Here is a 20,725-nt window from a genome sequence, read left to right as displayed (position 1 = left end):
CACATAATTTTCAGATTCACTAAAGTTGAAATGAACTAAAAAATGTTAAGGGCAGCCAGAGAGAAAGGTCAGGTTACCCACACAGGGAAGCCCATCAGATTAATAGCAGATCTCTCGGCAGAAACTCTACAAGCCAGAAGAGAGTGGGGGCCAATATTCGACATTCTTAAAGAAAAGAGTTTTCAATCCAGAATTTCATATCCAGCCAAACTAAGCTTCATAAGTGAAGGAGAAATAAAATCCATTACAGACAAGCAAATGCTGAAAGATTTTGTCAGCACCAGGCCTGCTCTACAAGAGCTCATGAAGGAAGCACTAAACATGGAAAGGAACAACTGGTACCTGCCACTGAAAAACATGCCAAACTGTAAAGATCATTGATGCTAGGAAGAAACTGCATCAACTAACAAGCAAAATAACCAACTAACATCATAATGACAGGATCAAATTCACACATAACAATATTAACCTTAAATGTAAATGGGCTAAATGCTCCAATTAAAAGACACAGATTGGCAAACTGGATAAAGAGTCAAGACCCATCAGTCTGCTGTATTCAGGAGACCCATCTCACGTGCAGAGACACACATAGGCTCAAAATAAAGGGATGGAAGAAGATCTACCAAGCAAATGGAAAACAAAAAAAAGGCAGGGGTTGCAATCCTAGTTTCCGATAAAACAGACTTTAAACCAACAAAGATCAAAAGAGACAAAGAAGGCCATTACATAATGGTAAAGGGATCAATTCAATAAGAAGAGCTAACTATCCTAAATATATATGCACCCAATACAGGAGCACCCAGATTCATAAAGCAAGTCCTTAGAGACCTACAAAGAGACTTAGACTCCCACACAATAATAATGGGAGACTTTAACACCCCACTGTCAACATTAGACAGATCAATGAGACAGAAAGTTAAAAAGGATATTCAGGAGTTGAACTCATCTCTGCACCAAGCAGACTTAATAGACATCTACAGAACTCTCCACCCCAAATCAACAGAATATACATTCTTCTTAGCACCACATTGCACTTATTCCAAAATTGACCACATAGTTGGAAGTAAAGCACTCCTCAGCAAATGTAAAAGAACAGAAATTATAACAAACTGTCTCTCAGACCACAGTGCAATCAAACTAGAATGCAGGATTAAGAAACTCACTCAAAACCACTCAACTACATGGAAACTGAACAACCTGCTCCTGAATGACTACTGGGTACATAACGAAATGAAGGCAGAAATAAAGACGTTCTTTGAAACCAATGAGAACAAAGACATAACGTATCAGAATCTCTGGGACACATTTAAAACAGTGTGTAGAGGGAAACTTATAGCACGATATACCCACAAGAGAAAGCAGGAAAGATCTAAAATTGACACCCTAACATCACAATTAAAACAACTAGAGAAGCAAGAGCAAACACATTCAAAAGCTAGCAGAAGGAAAGAAATGATGAAGATCAGAGCAGAACTGAAGGAGACAGAGATACAAAAAACCCTTCAAATGATCAATGAATCCAGGAGCTGGTATTTTGAAAAGATCAACAAAATTGATAGACTGCTAGCAAGATTAATAAAGAAGAGAGAAGAATCAAATGGATGCAATAAAAACTGATAGAGGGGATATCACCACCGATCCCACAGAAATACAAACTGCCATCAGAGAATACTATAAACACCTCTATGCAAACAAACTAGAAAATCGAGAATAAATGGATAAATTCCTGGACATATACACCCTCCCAAGACTAAACCAGGAAGAAGTTGAATCCCTGAATAGACCAATAACAGGCTCTGAAATTGAGGCAATAAGAGCCTACCAAGCAAAAAAAGTCCCAGGACCAGACAGATTCATAGCCGAATTCTACCAGAGGTACAAGGAGGAGCTGGTACCATTCCTTCTGAAACGATTCCAATCAACAGAAAAAGAGGGAACCCTCTCTAAGTCATTTTATGAGGCCAACATCATCCTGATACTAAAGCCTGCCAGAGACACAACAAAAAAAGAGAATCAATATCCCTGATGAACATCAATGCAAAAATCCTCAATAAAGTACTGGCAAACGAATCCAGCAGCACATCAAAAAGCTTATCCACCATGATCAAGCGGGCTTCATCCCTGGGATGCAAGGCTGGTTCAACATACGCAAATCAATACACGTAATCCATCATATAAACAGAACCAAAGACAAAAACCACATGACCACATGATTGTCTCAATAGATGCAGAAAAGGCCTCTGACAAAATTCAACAGCCCTTAATGCTAGAAACTCTCAATAAATTAGGTATTGATGGGACATATCTCAAAATAATAAGACCTATTTATGACAAACCCACAGCCAATATCATACTGAATGGGCAAAAACTAGAAGCACTCCCTTTGAAAACTGGCACAAGACAAGGATGCCCTCTCTCACCACTCCTATTTAACATAGTGTTGGAAGTTCTGGCCAGGGCAATCAGGCAGGAGAAAGAAATAGAGAGTATTCAGTTAGGAAAAGAGGAAGTCAAATTGTCCCTGTTTGCAGATTACATGATTGTGTATTTAGAAAACCCCATCATCTCAGCTCAAAATCTCCTTAAGCTGATAAGCAGCTTCAGCAGTCTCAGGATACAAAATCAATGTGCAAAAATCACAAGCATTCTTATACACCAATAACAAACAGAGAGCCAAATCATGAGTGAATTCCCATTCACAATTGCTTCAAAGGAATAAAATACCTAGGAATCCAACTTATAAGGGATGTGAAGGACCTCTTTAAGGAGAACTACAAACCACACTGCTCAATGAAATAAAAGAGGACACAAACAAACAGAAGAACATTCCATGCCCATGGATAGGAAGAACCAATATCGTGAAAATGGCCATACTGCCCAAGGTAATTTATAGATTCAATGCCATCCCCGTTAAGCTACCAATGACTTTCTTCACAGAATTAGAAAAAACTTCTTTAAAGTTCATACGGAACCAAAAAAGAGCCCGCATTGCCAAGACAATCCTAAGCAAAAAGAACAAAGCTGGAGGCATCACGCTACCTGACTTCAAACTATACTACAAGGCTACCGTCACCAAAACAGCATGGTACTGGTACCAAAACAGAGATATAGACCAATGGAACAGAACAGAGCCCTTAGAAATAATACCATACATCTACAGCCATCTGATCTTTGACAAACCTGACAAAAAATGGGGAAAGGATTCCCTATTTAATAAATGGTGCTGGGAAAACTGGCTAGCCATATGTAGAAAGCTGAAACTAGATCCCTTCCTTACACCTTATACAAAAATTAATTCAAGATGGACTAAAGACTTAAATGTTAGACCTAAAACCATAAAAACCCTAGAAGACAACCTAGGCAATACCATTCAGGACACAGGCATGGGCAAGGACTTCATGTTTCAAACACCAAAAGCAATGGCAACAAAAGCCAAAATAGACAATTGGGATCTAATTAAACTAAAGAGCTTCTGCACAGCAAAAGAAACTACCATCAGAGTGAACAGACAACCTACAGAATGGGAGAAAATTTTTGCAATCTATTTATCTGACAAAGGGCTAATATCCAGAATCTACAAAGAACTCAAACAAACTTACAAGAAAAAAACAAATGGCCGGGCCCGGTGGCTCACACCTGTAATCCCAGCAGTTTGGGAGGCCAAGGCGGGCGGATCACGAGGTCAGGAGATCGAGACCATCCTGGCTAACACGGTGAAACCCCGTCTCTACTAAAAATACAAAAAATTTAGCCGGGTGTGGTGGCAGGCGCCTGTACTCCCAGCTACTCAGGAGGCTGAGACAGGAGAATGGCGTGAACCCGGGAGGCAGAGCTTGCAGTAAGCTGAGATCGCGCCACTGCTCACCAGTCTGGGCGACAAAGCGAGACTCCGTCTCAAAAAAACAAACAAAAAAAACCCCAAAAAACAACCAACCCAATCAAAAAGTGGGCAAAGGATATGAACAGACACTTCTTAAAAGAAGACATTTGCACAGCAAACAGACACATGAAAAAATGCTCATCATCACTGGCCATCAGAGAAATGCAAATCAAAACCACAATGAGATACCATCTCACACCAGTTAGAATGGCAATCATTAAAAAGTCAGGAAACAACAGGTGCTGGGGAGGATGTGGAAAAATAGGAACACTTTTACACTGTTGGTGGGACTGTAAACTAGTTCAACCATTGTGGAAGACTGTGTGGCGATTCCTCAAGCATCTAGAACTAGAAATACCATTTGACCCAGCCATCCCATTACTGGGTATATACCCAAAGGATTATAAATCATGCTGCTATAAAGACACATGCACACGTATGTTTATTGCAGCACTATTCACAATAGTAAAGACTTGGAACCAACCCAAATGTCCATCAATGATAGATTGGATTAAGAAAATGTGGCACATACACACCATGGAATACTATGCAGCCATAAAAAAGGATGAGTTCATGTCCTTTGTAGGGACATGGATGAAGCTGGAAACCATCATTCTCGGCAAACTATCGCAAGGACAAACAACAACAACAACAAAAAAAAAACCTGCATGTTCTCACTCATAGGTGGGAATTGAACAATGAGAACACATGGACACAGGGTGGGGAACATCACACACTGGGGCCTGTCGTGGAGTTGGGGGAGGCGGGGTGGGGGAGGGATAGCATTAGGAGATATAACTAATGTAAATGACGAGTTAATGGATGCAGCACACCAACATGGCACATGTATACATATGTAACAAACCTGCACATTGTGCACATGTACCCTGGAACTTAAAGTATAATAAAGAAAACAAAAAAAGAAAGAAAGAAAATAGCTTCAGGATCAAGAGTGCCCTAAAGTACAGCGGTCTGGATAATACAAGTGTTGAATCAGATCTTTCCCTGCTGCCATGTTCCCCAAATAATAACATGGACCCTCTGTACAGATGCCAATTCCACTGACCCACCAGTATTTGAAAAGGATGCCATGGGGAGTTATTTCTGCCACTCTTTTAAAAAAATACTTCACTTATGAGATGGAGGTGGAAATTTGCAGAGAATTGACAGGTATGGGTTATCTCTTGTAGGGCCTCAGAATAGAGCATTGCCAAGCACCCTTTGGGGGCCTGGTCTTGTGCTACTGACTTTACTGGTCTTCCAGAAGGGCTGCTCCCATTGGCTCTTGGGTGGGATGGTAAATTTGCTAAACCAGGTTCACTGCACCTTCCCCTCACAAAGGAGTATATATGCCTGGAGTGGCTCCATTGCTAGGCTCCATTTCCAGCACCTACCAATTGGCACTGTGTATTTTTAAAAGAACAACATTGAGGCTCCTTGCCTCCTTTCAAACTGTGAGAGAGAGTAAGTTTCTATTCAGTGTTCTAAATGCTATCTGCTTAGTTTGATAGGGTTGTGGTGACTATCATGGGTGTTTTATTGAAGTCCAAAGTATCCCAGAAAATGTACATTCCACTCTTTTCTTATTAAATGGTGCAAAGGAAAAAAAAAATACTGCCAGAAAGATGATCTTTTTCTTCTCTCCCAGGGGAAAATCAGGTAAATAATCATAAAAAATCAGAGGTTTGTGTGGCATGAAGAACGAATGAAATATTGATTGTAGAATGTGGAAGTGTTAATTAAGCTTTGAAACATAAAACTGCTGCAATAGTTTTGATGCCTTCCCCCCAAACCTCATGTTCAAAACTGATCCCCATGTTGGAGATGGGGCCTAATGGGAGGTGCCTGTGTCATGGGGCTGGGTCCCTCATGAATGGCTTGGTGCCATCCTCACGGTAATGAGTGAGTTCTCCCTCTATTATTAATAGTTCCCACGAGAGCTGGCTGTTAAAAAGAGCATGGGCCGGGCACAGTGGCTCACGTCTGTAATCCCAGCACTTTGGGAGGCTGAAGTGGGCAGATCACGAGGTCAGGAGATCGAGACCATCCTGGCTAACACAGTGAAACCCCGTCTCTACTAAAAATACAAAAAAATTAGCTGGGCGTGGTGGTGGGCACCTGTAGTCCCAGCTACTCGGGAGGCTGAGGCAGGAGAATGGCGTGAACCCCGGAAGTGGAGCTTGCAGTGAGCCAAGATTGCACCACTGCACTTTAGCCTGGGCGACAAAGCGAGACTCCATCTCAGAAAAAAAAAAAAAAGAGCACGGCCCCTTCCCTCTCCTACTCTTGCTATGTAGTCTCTACACATACTGGTGCTCTTTCCTTTTCACTGTGAATAGAAGCAGCCTGAGGCCCTCACAAGACGCAGATACTGGCAGTGTGCTTCTTATACTAACTGCAGAACTGTGAGCCAAATAAACCCTTTTCTTTATAAATTACCCACCCTTGGGTATTCCTTTATATGGAAACAAACAGACTAAAACAACTTCTAAGAATGTTGAGGGCATTTTGATCTTGGTGAAAGTAAATTCACTTAAGTATCCTTTATTCAGAAACTGAACTTTGTTAAACTGAAGAAACTATTACTATAACTAAAGTTTTATTTTTATTGCAAAAAGTTCCTAGGGAGCTAAAAGAGTACCCATTTATTTCAATTGCACCATCCCAGACCAACTCTATTCATAATTTAGACGAAATTGGAAACCTAATACATAATACCCAGAAATTGCGGATTCTAAGATAACAGACTGATGCATACAATGGAAACCAGAAATCATAAGCCTCATATTCTTTACCTGAAAGACATTGAGAAAATAACATTAAGCCAGACTGATGTAAAATTTTCTTTTTGATGGAGTTCGAGAAAGTAAAAATTAGCTTATACTGAGAAAGCAAAATTCTGCCCTTCCACACCTCAAGCTAGAATAGACACAGATAAAACCCATTGAAAAATTAACAGCAAACAATATTTCTTCTAAGGTCATTCTGCAGCTGTAAAATGTCATAATTACCCGTTTTGAGCAACTACTGCTTTCTTACTCATTATGACACTTTGTCTTTTAAAGTCATAGGCTGTCAGAAATTGTGTAGTCTGAAATCACATCAGAAAGAATGAAAGTGACTTTGATGCTGAGCAGCAGTTGTTTGCAACTCAGATGCAGACTTTCGCATGAGGGGTTTCTGAATATGTCATTTTACATTTAACTTTGTATTTTCCAAGGAAATAGGACCCCAGGTCCATTATGCAGTCTGGACATGGCATTGACTCTTTTATACAGAGCCTATTTTGCTTTAAGTCTATCACATCACTGATCTCACTGAAATTTCAGCAGAATTCCCTCCTTCATCAAGATTATATGATAACCCAGTCGGGTGCCATGGTTCATGCCCGTAATCCCAGCACTTTGGGAGGCTGATGTGGGTGGATCACTTGAGGTCAGGAGTTGGAAGACCAGCTTGGCCAACATGGTGAAACCCCGTCTATACTAAAAATACAAAAATTAGCTGGACATGGTGGTGGGTGCCTAGTCCCAGCTACTGGGAGGTTTTTAAAAGCTTCTTATTATCTCCTGTTTATCTTGAGGTTATGCTTATCTAGTTATCTGTTGTTGGGAAATTAAGCTGTTCAACAAAAGTTACAACATATATACTGGCATTATGATACTCACTGTCCATGACCTCACTGGTTTTAGTTTGTGACTTCACTAGCATGTAAATGTCTTAATCTTACGTATGTCAGAAAATATCAAGACTCTTTGATGTGTTCCTTTTGGGTCTGATTATAATAATCATGCAATAAGAGTTCTTCATCAATCTTCTATAGTTTCTTTGTTAGACGTTTGCACTAAAAAACATGTACCTGTAAAATAAAAGGCATTTAGCATTGAAAATTCTTCTTTTAAAGGACTACGCTACAAACAAACAAACAAAAAAAACACTAATTGAAAATGTCAGCCGGGCACGGTGGCTCATGTCTGTAACCCAGCACTTTGGGAGGCTGAGGCAGGCAGGTCACCTGAGGTCAGGAGTTCAAGACCAGTCTGGCCAACATGGTGAAACCCCATCTCTACCGAAAATACAAAAATTAGCTGGGCATGGTAGTAGGTGCCTGTAATCCCGGCTACTTGGGAGGCTGAGGCAGCAGAATTGCTTATACCTGGGAGGCAAAGGTTGCAGTGAGCCAAGATTGTGCCACTGCACTCCAGCCTGGGTGACAGAGCGAGACTTCATCTCAAGGAAAAAAAAAAAAAAAGAAAATGTCAACAACAGTTATAAGAAAATCAAGCAAATAAAAAACCAATTAAATTAAATTAATAACTTATTGATAGTTATCATCAAATCATTGGTTCTATTCAAAGTAAAATTAAACTAAGCTATGTTCAGTACGTATAAAAAAAAGGACGCAGAATTTAGGGAAGAGCCAGACAGAATTAATCTTCTACCAGGGACTCCCTGTCAGAACAAAAATAAACCATATGAATTGTACACTATGCCAAAAAGTATGGCATTTTCCTAAGGTTTGTGGTTCAAAGTCTAAAACTATGAATATTTCTACCTTAAGTTTTTAAGAATCTAAGTTATCATATGTTAAAAAAATTGAAAAATCATTTAAAAAATATTATGTACAAAACTGAATCTCAGAATGTATTTTCTCATAGAAGCAAAAGTAAAAACCACATTTTACACAAAACATCTCTGGAATAAAACTAACCTTCAAAGGATAATCTTAAAAAATTTAAAAACATAATTCTTCTAAAAGCATAGTGAATACTTGTCAAAGATTTACTTAAGGCATTAATGAGGGATCAGCAGTTAGACAAGACAAGTTTAAAGGAGATGCAAGAAACCGATATATGGATAGTGGAAAAAAGAATGCTGGAATAAGACTGCAAAATTAGATACAAACCTGATTAATGTCCTACAGGACAGTAATACCATAACTTTGGGGATTATCTTTTATCCTAGCAAAAATAATTGCAACGTTTCAATCTTGCACAAGTTAATATCTTTTAGGATCTAAATATTAATTAACAGTAAATGGTAAGTCAAACAACATAACCCTCCCCTGCTATGTCAGATAACCTTTAGACAGGCTTGTTAATACAGTGGTCTAATATGACTCTGAAACGGCCTACATTTATCTTTTATTTATTTCTAAGTTTTGGATAATTTTTCTCATCACAACAAATTTCTGATTTTTACTTTTTCTGGAAAAATCAAGTGGATTCAGTATTCACAAATAAGAAAGCCTTAATAAATAAAATGAAATAAAATATCTAAACCAATTTAAACTCATCTTAACACTATTTCCACAATGTTGATGTACTCTTGGTATTTTTTACTGGCACAGCATTGGGTCTTACAATGCAGCACAAGCATGAGACTATGTGATGATAGAATATTTTACCATTAGTAATCATGATGCGACTATCTGGCTAGATGAGGGCTGCCACCTCTGAGAGAAATGAAATCTGTTAAATTGATGCCACCAGCCCTGGGGCTACCATACCAATCAAATGATCATTGTGAACTCGCAATTAACTGGTAACATTGAGAATCAGAGGCAGTAAAATAGGCATTTTCTCTGTATTCATTATATGTACAACAGTAGGTATTACCTTTACCAATTTTGTTTCTTCTGACTGAAGGTGAAGATCTTCATCTGGCTGGGTAACTTCAGGGTTCTGATGGGATACAGGATAAGATCACTCAGTGATAGGCTGCCTATGACCTACAGCAGAGCCTCAACGAGCACCACCAATCCACTGTGGATGTAGTGTATATGGGATGACCTCGTCTACTGTTTAACTTAGGGCTGAAATCAAAGTTCCATTGTAACATGCAATCATAATCTTTCACTTTGTTTGGGACAATGACAAACACATGTAAGATTGACAAAGATATAACTGCTTTTAACAAAGAACCTATCAAAACAAAAATAAACTTACAATAAAGGGCCTTCAGACACTACGTAAGTCTGCTTTTTCATATTGGGATGAAATCTATTTCTCAGAAAGTATCTATCCTGCTCATGAATAATATTCAAAACCTACCATCTGTTTTCCACAATTGAAAAATTATTACAGTGTTTGGTGGGGGGATATGGCTCAGCAGTCACTCAGGAAATATTTCAGCAACCTCTCATAACATTGTTTTCTTCCAAAACTTAGAAACTGTATCTCATGAGGGCCTTATTTATTTATTTATTTATTTATTTACAGAGTCTCACTCTGTCACTGCCCAGGCTGGAGTGCAGTGGGGCGATCTTGGCTCACTGCAACCTCTGTCTCCCAGGTTCAAGTGATTCTCCTGTCTCAGCCCCCTGAGTAGCTGGGACTACAGGCACACACCACCATGCAGGCTAATTTTTTGTACTCTTTTTTGTAGAGACAGAGTTTCGCCATGTTGCCCAGGCTGGTCTTGAACTCCTGGGCTCAGACACTCTGCCAACCTCAGCCTCCCAAAGTGCTAGGATTGCAGGCATGAGCCACCACACCCAGCCCATGAGGGCCTAAAATGAAATGATATTTTACTTTATCTTCTAGTAACAGTTATCCATTTCAGATTTTGTGCAATTTAAAAAAATTATGGATAATAAAACTACATATTTAAAGATCATTATGAAAAAATGTTAGACTAACTCTCCCTCAACAACTGCTTGCCTAAAAATGCACAAATATTCAGATTCCAGAAAATTAATGATGATGTGAATCTTCAATCTCTGATAGAGACGGGTTGATCCAGTGATACATGAAAAGACAAATATAGTTGTACCCAGTGATCAAGGGCAACATTTTGGTTTTATTTATCTTTTCAAAGGTATGTTTTAAGGACTATTTACATGTTACATGTTCTGGCTACAAAGAATAAAAGAGCAGAATCACAGGTTATTACAGATCATTACTATAACAAATTATTTTTGTTGGTATTCTCTTTCTTTGGAATCTATTTTAAAAAGTCACTGCTAAAGCAAAGCTTTTATCACATTAATACTAATCCCAAGGACACTCAAACACACACACACATTTCAATGCCTTCAGGGAAACATTAAAAGATTCATCTCAAATATCTAATTTCCAGCCCTATCTGTCACAACTTTCCAACTTGAATCACAAGCTTACCCACTGTTCTCTGCCTCTGAAGCCTTGCCCTTAAACCCCTTTCTCACCTGAACTATGTTCACAAATACTTTATGACAATTAAAATCCCATTTTTAATTCAGTACCAGCTTAAATCTAACTATCCTCATGAACTTTCTATGACCAGTTTAGCCCACACTATCATCCCATTTCTTTCTTTTCATAGTACTCATCATCTTTATCATACTGATAAGCAATTACTATTCACCTGAATAATGTAATTATTACTTTTGTACATTTTACCTCAATGAAACTGTAACTTCCCTACAGCCAAGCACTGTCTTAAACATATCCTCTCAATGTAATCTATTAAATCTGATCACTTCTTAATGGGTAGAAAAGAGATCACTGACAGTGGCACAAGGGGAATAGCTCCTATGAATCAGGGCTGGGGTATGTGTTTGTGTACATATATTTTCACCAAAATTTCCTAAATAAAATTTTCCAATTGAAAAATATTCCATTCTGCTGTCCCATAAATAACTGAAATTTCCTGGGAACAATACGATTTTTTTTTTTTTTTTTTTTAAGACAGAGTCTCGCTCTGTCGTCCAGGCTGGAGTGCAGTGGCCGGATCTCAGCTCACTGCAAGCTCCGCCTCCTGGGTTCCCGCCATTCTCCTGCCTCAGCCTCCTGAGTAGCTAGGACTACAGGCGCCCGCCACCTCGCCCGGCTAGTTTTTTTTTGTATTTTTAGTACAGACGAGGTTTCACCGTGTTAGCCAGGATGGTCTCGATCTCCTGACCTCGTGATCCGCCCATCTCGGCCTCCCAAAGTGCTGGGATTACAGGGTTGAGCCACTGCGCCCGGCCGAACAATACGAATTTAATATCACAATTAAAGATGTCTGTCATAACTAATGACAGCTCAGATATTTTTTGAAAGATCATGTGTCCTGATATTTGGTTAAGTAAGTATAGTGAATCCTCCCATAGTTTACTCCCTTTACTGTGAACTCAATTTTCATGGGTCTATTTAGTTGAGTTCCCAGAAGCAGTATCGGGGAAGCAGAGAAGTCACAAGCCTTCGGGAAAAGTAAACATGCTCTCAAAACAAGAGAGTAGGTCAAAAACAGGGAATCCCAACTTACCAGAGGTCCAACTGAAAAAAACACAGCAGCCATAATCTCTGCCTCTGGTTTCCCCTCTCTGGAAAGAGTGGAGTCTTGCAAAGACATATCTAAGGAAGAGAAATAAGCCATGAAAACCAATCCTGCCTGGGGAATTTCAGACTTACCAAGTTGGAATCCTGACATACAAGTGAGCATGACCTCCCTAAGGAAGCACAAGAGTAACCCTTAAGATCAGTGAAGGACAAAGACCCTTGCTCCTGCAGAGCTCGAGATTTTAGCTCTGTTAACTATAGTCACAACTAACAGGCTAGCCATTGTACAAGGAGGTTTTAAAATATTTTCTCATGTTATTTTCACATCAACCTAATAAGAATATTCCCATTCCATAGATGAGGAAACTGAGTCTAGAAAAATTAAACTACCCAAGGCCATGCAAATACATGACTCAAATCAATCTAATTCCAAAGCCCATACCTTTCCCACTGAATCAACATGCTGTGTGAAGTACAACAAAATAATACTTCAATCTTTCTTTGCCATAATTACTTATTCATCTAACAATTAAATATTCTAAGAATCTCCTTTTCTTGCCTTTCCCACGAAGAGTCAATTTCTTAACATTTTCAGAGATCTGTTTCGTGTAAAGAGAACACTACAACTTCAAAATTTAAATGATATTGGAAGCCTTGACTTACCCCCTCCCAATCTGATATTCAAATAGATCTTTATTCTTTCTATATCAGGTAAACTTAAATAAAAAGGAAGCAGGTATAATAATAATAGTAATAGAAGACACATGAAACTCAGTGCACAAAACATTAAGCTGTAGTCTTTCTATATTGAGAAAAAGTATATACCTAATAAAAGTTTTATACTATGGAGGAACAGGGTGACAGTGATCTTTTCCAGGGATGCTTGGGCACTGCTTTTCTACCTTTGGCTAATGGTATGTATGGCCTTGCTGAGGCTGAGTTTGGTCCAAGAACCAGGAGTGCCTGATGTAGGATATCAAACAGTACAGATTGTTAATATAAATTCTTCTAGGATGGTAATATTAGCCTCATGAATAAAAGGGCAGTGACATAATAAGTATTGAGTTTTTGAGAAACTCTACCTTGTGCAAAAAGTGTTATAAGCAATTATATGGTCCTGCAGCTAGGGCCTTTGTTATGCTTAAACATGTGGAATCTGCTCCTTCCCTGAAAGTGCACCTTGCTTCTCATAAGGTTCAGTAGATTTGCTCAATAAACATAGCAGAACTCAATCTAACCTTACAGTGTCTAACAATCAGAAGCTCATCTGAAAAGGTATTTGAAGTACTTAACCATTATTCTTTGAAAAACAAGAATATTAATATATAAAGCAAGGTTATCAAGAATGCAAAGAATATTAGAGATACAAAAATTAAATAATTAAATAGATATGGCTATACCGAAACTTATACTGTCAGATTAATGTACTAACTCAAGGAGGAGACCAGGTTTAGTTAAATCAAGAAAATACGTAAATATCTTGGCTGGCCATGGTGGTTCACACCTGTCATCCCAGCACTTTGGATGAGGTAGGCAGAGCACCTGAGGTCAGGAGTTTGAGACCAGCCTGGCTGACATGGTGAAACTCCGTCCCTACTAAAAAATACAAAACAATCAGCCAGGCGTGGTGGCGCACACCTGAAGTCCCAGCTACTCGGGACACTGAGGCACGAGAATTGCTTGAACTTGGGAGGTGGAGGTTGCAGTGAGCAGAGATTGCATCACTGTACTCCAGCACTCCAGCCTGGGCGACACAGAGAGACTCCATCTCAAAAAAAAAAAAAAAAAAGTGAGTATCTTAAAAACGTAGAGTGGTTTCTTTCATGACACTGGGGCTTTCTTAGGCAAAATGAAAAGGTTTTGGTGGAAGAGAAACAATGAGAAGTTGAGGGAGGAAGGCAGTGCAGTGTGGAGATAAAAGAGGTAAAGAAAGAATAGTCTGAGGGGATTCTTGTATTGAAGCCTCAAGGTAACCAACCAGTAAGTGGTTTTGCCTTATACCACTGCTTCTCTAGATTTTTCTGTCATAGAGCCTTTTGCAAATCTAATGAAAATGATGGCTCCTCTCCCATTTTCTAATGAAAACACTCCATGTATAATTAGAGGGGTCTCAAATCTGAGAATGCAAAAGACTCACTGGATATGCTTATTAAAAAAGGAAATTCTTTGGCTCCAATCAAGATCAAAATCAGGATCTCTAGATGTGAGGCACAGAAATATACATCGCTTGAACAAGTACACCTCAAGAAATATTTAGTTGAATATAATATGCTAACATGTTAATTATATAATATGTAGTATGTTAAATTATATAATGTTTTAGTTTTAGTGTAGTATTTTAAGAAATACTGTCCTGATACACAATAGGGATTCTGAAGGGTGAAGGAGTGGGAGGTGGGTGGAGAACAAGGAATTACTTAATGGGTATAATGTACATTATTCTGGGGATGGATACCCTAAAAGCCCTGATCTCACCACTACACAATCTACGCATATCAGTAAACCTTAACTTTTTGGGGGTATGGACCCATCTGAGAATCTGACCTTGGCCACAGAATAATGCACATGCATATATGATGTTGCATATTACTTCAGAGAGCTTGAAAACTGACTCTCCCTCCCAAGCCCATACACTGACCCCCAAGTTTTACAAGGTTGCAAAGAAAAAAAACGAGCCAAGAATATTGCACACCCCCAAGCCCCCGAACACTAAAGGTGACGTACAAAGAGCAACATAAGGCATTTTCAATTCCTCAGGTCTAGAGCAACGGTTTTCTGTATCTTTAACATTTATCAAGAGTGAGCTGAGTCGTTTAAAAAATACTTGTAAATATTAATAAACTCCATGACAATACTTCACGTAAATTATGCTAGTAACATATGTTTAACAACCAAACTGCAATAAACACCTTGTTTTATTTTATAATCAGAACGAACAATATTTAACATTTAATATATTCAGCTTGATCTCAATTGTGTAAATATAATGCATAGAAAAAGACTGCGAGTAAGCCAAAACTCTACTGAGACCTCTGACACCTGGGGCTGTGATGCTTACCCTTCTTTCTGCTTTTCTGTACTTTCCAAGTAGACAAGAAGAAGTATCTACATATACATAGGAGTCTGGAATAGGAGTAAAATCCCAGAGCAGCTGGTCACAGCCCCAGGTTCTAACCATGGTTTGGCTACTGTAGAACTGTGACTACAGGCAAGTCACTTGAGCACAATGAATCAGCTATTAGTACATGAGAGTAACCACATTATATGTTCCTACTATCCCCTTCGTCATTATGCAGAAGATATCTAGGCCAATATTCCCGAGTTATAATTTCCCTAGATATGTACAAGCTCTGTCTTTCCAGCTATTGCAAAAGTATCCAGAGACTGAAGGGGAAACTTTACTTGTTTTACTTCCTTGCCAGTGTAGTTATTTAGAAATAATGAAGGGTCCATGTTTTTGCTAAGAATCTCAGCGCCATGCACCAGTCCAGCATTTCCCAATCAATGCAATAACACCATGGTCATGACAGGGAGTGACAAGTGATTAAAAGGTGACTACAGTATTTGAAATGCTACATTTCAGGAAAAGCTGCCTCGGTTACTGAGTAGCGCTGATCCCCCGATGTGAAACCTAGTTTCATCCCTGCCAGTTTAGAAGCCAGAGCGGGCATGGACATGCTCCTGCCAACCTCGCCCTCTTTCCCTAATTGCTCTCCTCCACCCACTCCGGGTATGCCCTCCTCAGGGCCAGCAAGGCGCGGGGCTGGGAAGACAGGAAAGGTCGGGTCAGGGGCCCGCCCGTCCTACTCGAATCCCAGCTCACGCCCCGCACCCGGCTCTTTTTAACCCCAGCGCCGCCAGGCCCGCCAGGGAGGAGGTTCCCGGGTTCGGACCCGGGTTAAGAGGCCTCAGAAGGCACGGGGCCCGACCTATGAGGGGGGCCGGCTGGTGACTGAACCCACACTCGAGAAGGAGGCCTAGCCCCAATCGCCTCTCAGGGGTGGGCGGGTCCGCTCAGGGTCTGGGGCTATAGAGGGAACGGCCACGCCCCGGACGCCGCCGGGAGCCAAGCGCCAAGGGAGGGGCGGCGGGCAACCGAGGCCAGGCGCCCGGGACAACGAGTACCTGGCGGCAGAACTGAGGACAACTGAGGGCACTCGCAGAGCAGGGCGGGAACGCTTCCAGCAATGGCGGCGGTTCGGCGGGGCCGGCCTCCAGGCAGGGCATTGCGCCTGCGCAGCCGGAGTGTCGGAACTACAGTGCCCAGAATCCTCAGCGCCTGAGCGCCCCCCCCCCCCCGCCCCTTTTGTCTGCGTTAGTGAAGGAATTGGCTCTTTCGGGGTGCGAAAAAATTCCAATTGGATACACTTCTGTTGAGAAGCCTTGACTATGTGTCAAAAGCAATAGCACTAGAGATACAAATAATGACACAACCCTTGGCTTGGAACATTTAGGTGGGACGGAAGAAAGCCATTGGAAGAACAGATAGATGTGATTCAGACAAATATGTGAACAAGTGCTCGGAAACACTATTTCTGAACAATTCCCTTTACGACAATTTCCTCAGAGTTGGAAGAGACGGCAATTGACAACAATGCCAATTAAGTAGAATGGATATGAATGCCTGAAAAAAACAAATTTTAGGCCAAAATTATTCGAAATACAAAGAAAAAATCTTTTTGAAGACAAATAGCTGTAGAAGTTCTCCTCAGTGCATACAAATGATAATTCTTAAAACACAATGACTGAAAGTATTTATTTGCAACAAATTTATTTGACCACTTATTCAAGGGCTGCTTGTCCAAGAGCTATATTAAGGTTTATTTACTTTCTTCCCTACCAAAGATGATATTTTTTGATGATAGAAACTACGTCTCATGGAGTTTATTACTCAGAGTGCCTACTTCGGAGACTGCTCACATAATGAACAAAACGAAGGAAGAATGAATGAATAATTTAGGACCCTACCTCCCAACAAAATGCACATGGAATTGTCCACATCACTATCAGCATTTTGGTCAAAACCATTCAACAAGTCTCTAGGAAGCTCCAAATGTTCCCACATCTTCCTGTCTTTTTCTGAGCTCTCCAAACTGTTCCAACCTCTGCCCGTTACCCAGTTCCAAAGTTGCTTCCACATTTTCCAGTAGCTTTATAGCAGTGACCCAAACTCTTGGTACCAATTTCCTGTATTGGTCCATTTTCACACTGCTATAAAGAATAACTAGGCCGGGCGTGGTGGCTCAAGCCTGTAATCCCAGCACTTTGGGAGGCCGAGATGGGCGGATCACGAGGTCAGGAGATCGAGACCATCCTGGCTAACACGTGAAACCCCATCTCTACTAAAAAAATACAAAAAAAAACTAGCCGGGCGAGGTGGCGGGCGCCTGTAGTCTCAGCTACTCGGAGGCTGAGGCAGGAGAATGGCGTGAACCCAGAAGGCGGAGCTTGCAGTGAGCTGAGATCCGGCCACTGCACTCCAGCCTGGGCCACAGAGCAAGACTCCGTCTAAAAAAAAAAAAAAAAAAAAGAATAACTGAGACTGGGTAATTTATAAACAAAAGAGGTTTAATTGACTTACAGTTCCGCATGGCTGGGGAGGCCTCAGGAAACTTACAATCATGGTGGAAGGCAATCGGGAAGCAGCAACTTCTTCACAAGGGGTGAGGAGAGGGAAGAGCCGGGGAAACTGCCACTTGTAAAACCAGCAGATCTTGTGAGAAGTCGCTCACTGTCACAAGAACAGCATAGGCGAAACTGCCCCCATGATGCAGTCACTTCCCACCAGGTTCCTCCTTTGACACATGGGGATTACCATTTGAGATGAGATTTGGGTGGGAACACAGAGTCAAAGCATATCATCATGGTTGCTGGTGGATTCGTCGATATTCTGAGGTAGCGATACAATAATCTATCAGTTTGATTAGGAGGTCTGGGTTTTGCTTTTTCTATGGTAATGTAAAAGGGCAGGAATATCGGTATGTTACAAATTCACTGCAATTACAAATCAGTCTCTGTGCATATAAGGAAGCACAAAATCACAGACCTAGGGTCTTGATAGATATAAAAGAAACCCTATGTGATATCATGCCCTCATCTTTACCTCAAACTTTCACCTAAAATTACTAGTGAGGACTTTTTTGTCCTGCTGTTAATATTTGATAATTCTAGGTAGCACGCAATAAGATATGGAATATATGAATAATAACTTGATTTTATATTATTAATAACAGCCTAATTTTAAATATATATGTTGTGCCTTATACTCTACAGAAAATGCGCACTTTCCTTTTTTCTCTAAATTAGGTTTAATTTATTTCAGAAGTTTCTAGATTTTATTGTCTCTATTTAGCCAAAGCTACAAGAAAGGTCAAATTCATATCTTTAAATGCTTTCATTATCAATCAAGAAAGTGAAATGAACAAAGAATTTTACTCAAGAAACTAGTGAGAAATCAAAGAAATGTACAAAATGTTGGATACAAGAATTAATAAAAACAGATTAACAGTGGAATAAATAAATGAGTCCAACTGGTTCTTTGTAATGGAATGTGGAAAGACATACTCTATTCTTCTGGATAGGAAGATGAAATCTCATAATCATATCAATGCAAGTTTTATGCATGCTCAAACATGTATAAACTAAGAAAAAATCTAAAAGAAAATATAGCAAAATGTTTGCACTTTTTTTCCTTTAAGTGGTGAGATTAAAGGTAATACTTTTTTCTTTTTTATACTTTTCTGTATTTTCTAAATCTTCTGTAAAGAACAAATAATTTTATGATCAGGAAAAAATAAGACATTTCTTAAATGCCAAATTACCTCTCATTAATACATATAATGCAAATGCCAATCAAAATACCAGCGAGACAGATGAGGGACTGGGGAAGAACTTCAAAAAGGGCCACATGGGAGATTAAACATTATGCAAAAGAGTAATGAGGAATTTTAAAGCAAAAAAGGAGAAAGTAATCCTATTCTACAAGATATTAAAACGTAATGCAAAGCCTGGCTAGTAACTTCTAATAAAATTGCTTCCATACTTTAAATAAAATACCTGCAAATTTAGAACACAGACAAAGATAGAAACTCCTCACATGACCCACCACTAAGCCCATCGGATGGCAGAATGCAGAATCAGGTTGCAATGGACTGATCTTAAGACAGATGAAGCAGTGGACAAAAATCTTCCTGGAGCTGATGGTATAATTTGTTTCTTGAAACAATGACAGTCCATGAAATAAGGTAGGAAGATGTTTTGAACCTCTCTCACCAGCAGATCCCTAAATCACAGACCCAGAACTTGGAGGAAACAGGAAATAGGAGGCCATCTCTGCACCTCTCCAGCACTACTCTGGTTGGTGGGCAGAATATCATAAAATCATCATGATTCTTATATCAAAAACCAAAATTCTAGACTGATTAAGTAATTATTTTTTTAAATGAGAAAAGTTATTGTTTATTTGACCTTGGGCTAGGGAAGATATTTCTAAGCAAAAAGGGTAAAAAGAAAGAAAAAGAAATGATTAACAGATTGGAATGCAATAACGGTGTAATATCAAGTGTTGGCAAGAGCTCATGCAAATGCGTGTTCTCATGACTGCTGGAACAAACTGGTGTAATATTTCTGAAGGGCATTCTGGCTGAATATGTTAGAAGTCTTTAAAATGTTTATGCTCTGACTCAGTAATTCAACATCTATCAGTTTTTCCTAAATAAGTAATAAGAGAGAGATAAAAAGAAGTATTTACAATATTGAAAGACTGGAAAGAACATAAATGTTCAACAATACATATATGTTCAACAACAGGGGACTAGTAAATATGAATTATTTATGTGATAAAATACTATCTAACCTTAAAATAATATTTTAAATAATATTTAATGATGAGAATATACTGAGAAAAGTTTAATCATTTTTAAAAAGTTAAATGTAAAATGAAAGTTAATAACATGTACAAGATTATTCTAATTTTCTTTTTTTGAGATGGAGTGTCAAACTGTTGTCTCCTGGATTTGGAGAGCAATGGAGTGATCTTGGCTCACTGCAACCTCCAACTCCCAGGTTCCAGCAATTCTCCTGCCTCAGCCTCCCGAGTAGCTGAGATTACAGGCACCTGCCACCATGCCTGGCTAATTTTTGCATTTTTAGTAGACACAGGGTTTCACACCATGTTGGTCAGGCTGGTCTCGAACTCCTGACCTCAGGTGATCCAACCTCCACGGCCTCCCAAATTACTGGGATTACAGGTGTGAGCCACTGCACCCAGCCTATTCTAAAACTTTTTAAACTTATGAGATACTCATACACACACATATATCTGGAAGAAAACTCCAAAATAGTGGCAATAATTTGGAGGGAACATTGGGAGTGATTGTAATTGTCTGTTACTAGCAGCTAAAAGCATGCCAATAGACCTGGCAAACGCCCACTCAATCTTCAGAACTCAGCTCAGTTGCCACTTCTTCCAGGAAGACCTCCTGTACTACTCACTCCCGTATTATACTAGGTATTCTGCTTTGCACTAGACTAGACTCTGGGCATAACTCTATGATTTCCTTCCTTCCTTCCTTCCTTCCTTCCTTCCTTCCTTCCTTCCTTC

At 39.7% G+C, this 20,725-nt stretch overlaps 1 protein-coding gene across 4 annotated transcripts in view; it reads right to left on the bottom strand.

Annotated features, from left to right (window-relative positions):
* ZNF624 (zinc finger protein 624) overlaps nucleotides 1-16,335 on the bottom strand; it is a 46,391-nt gene extending 30,056 nt beyond the window's left edge. Inside the window, exons 1-3 of one of the 4 annotated variants that reach the window (XM_023192179.1) lie at nucleotides 16,249-16,335; nucleotides 12,110-12,198; nucleotides 9,499-9,564 (exon numbers count right to left, since the gene is read on the bottom strand). In XM_023192179.1, coding sequence (XP_023047947.1) covers nucleotides 9,499-9,564; nucleotides 12,110-12,196 — 153 coding nt within the window. In that variant the 5' untranslated portion in view covers nucleotides 12,197-12,198; nucleotides 16,249-16,335. Of the gene's footprint in view, nucleotides 1-7,548; nucleotides 7,740-9,498; nucleotides 9,565-12,109; nucleotides 12,199-15,181; nucleotides 15,265-16,248 lie in introns of those variants that run through there. The other 3 variants (XM_031934286.1, XM_023192180.1, XM_023192181.1) reach the window with 3 other exon arrangements.
* Nucleotides 16,336-20,725: the final 4,390 nt, after the last annotated feature.

This window comes from Piliocolobus tephrosceles, chromosome 16 (assembly GCF_002776525.5).
Source record: "Piliocolobus tephrosceles isolate RC106 chromosome 16, ASM277652v3, whole genome shotgun sequence".
Classification (NCBI taxonomy): domain Eukaryota; kingdom Metazoa; phylum Chordata; class Mammalia; order Primates; family Cercopithecidae; genus Piliocolobus; species Piliocolobus tephrosceles.
The sequence above is the reverse complement of the archived record's forward strand: the minus strand, read 5'-3'. Positions and strand labels throughout refer to the sequence as shown.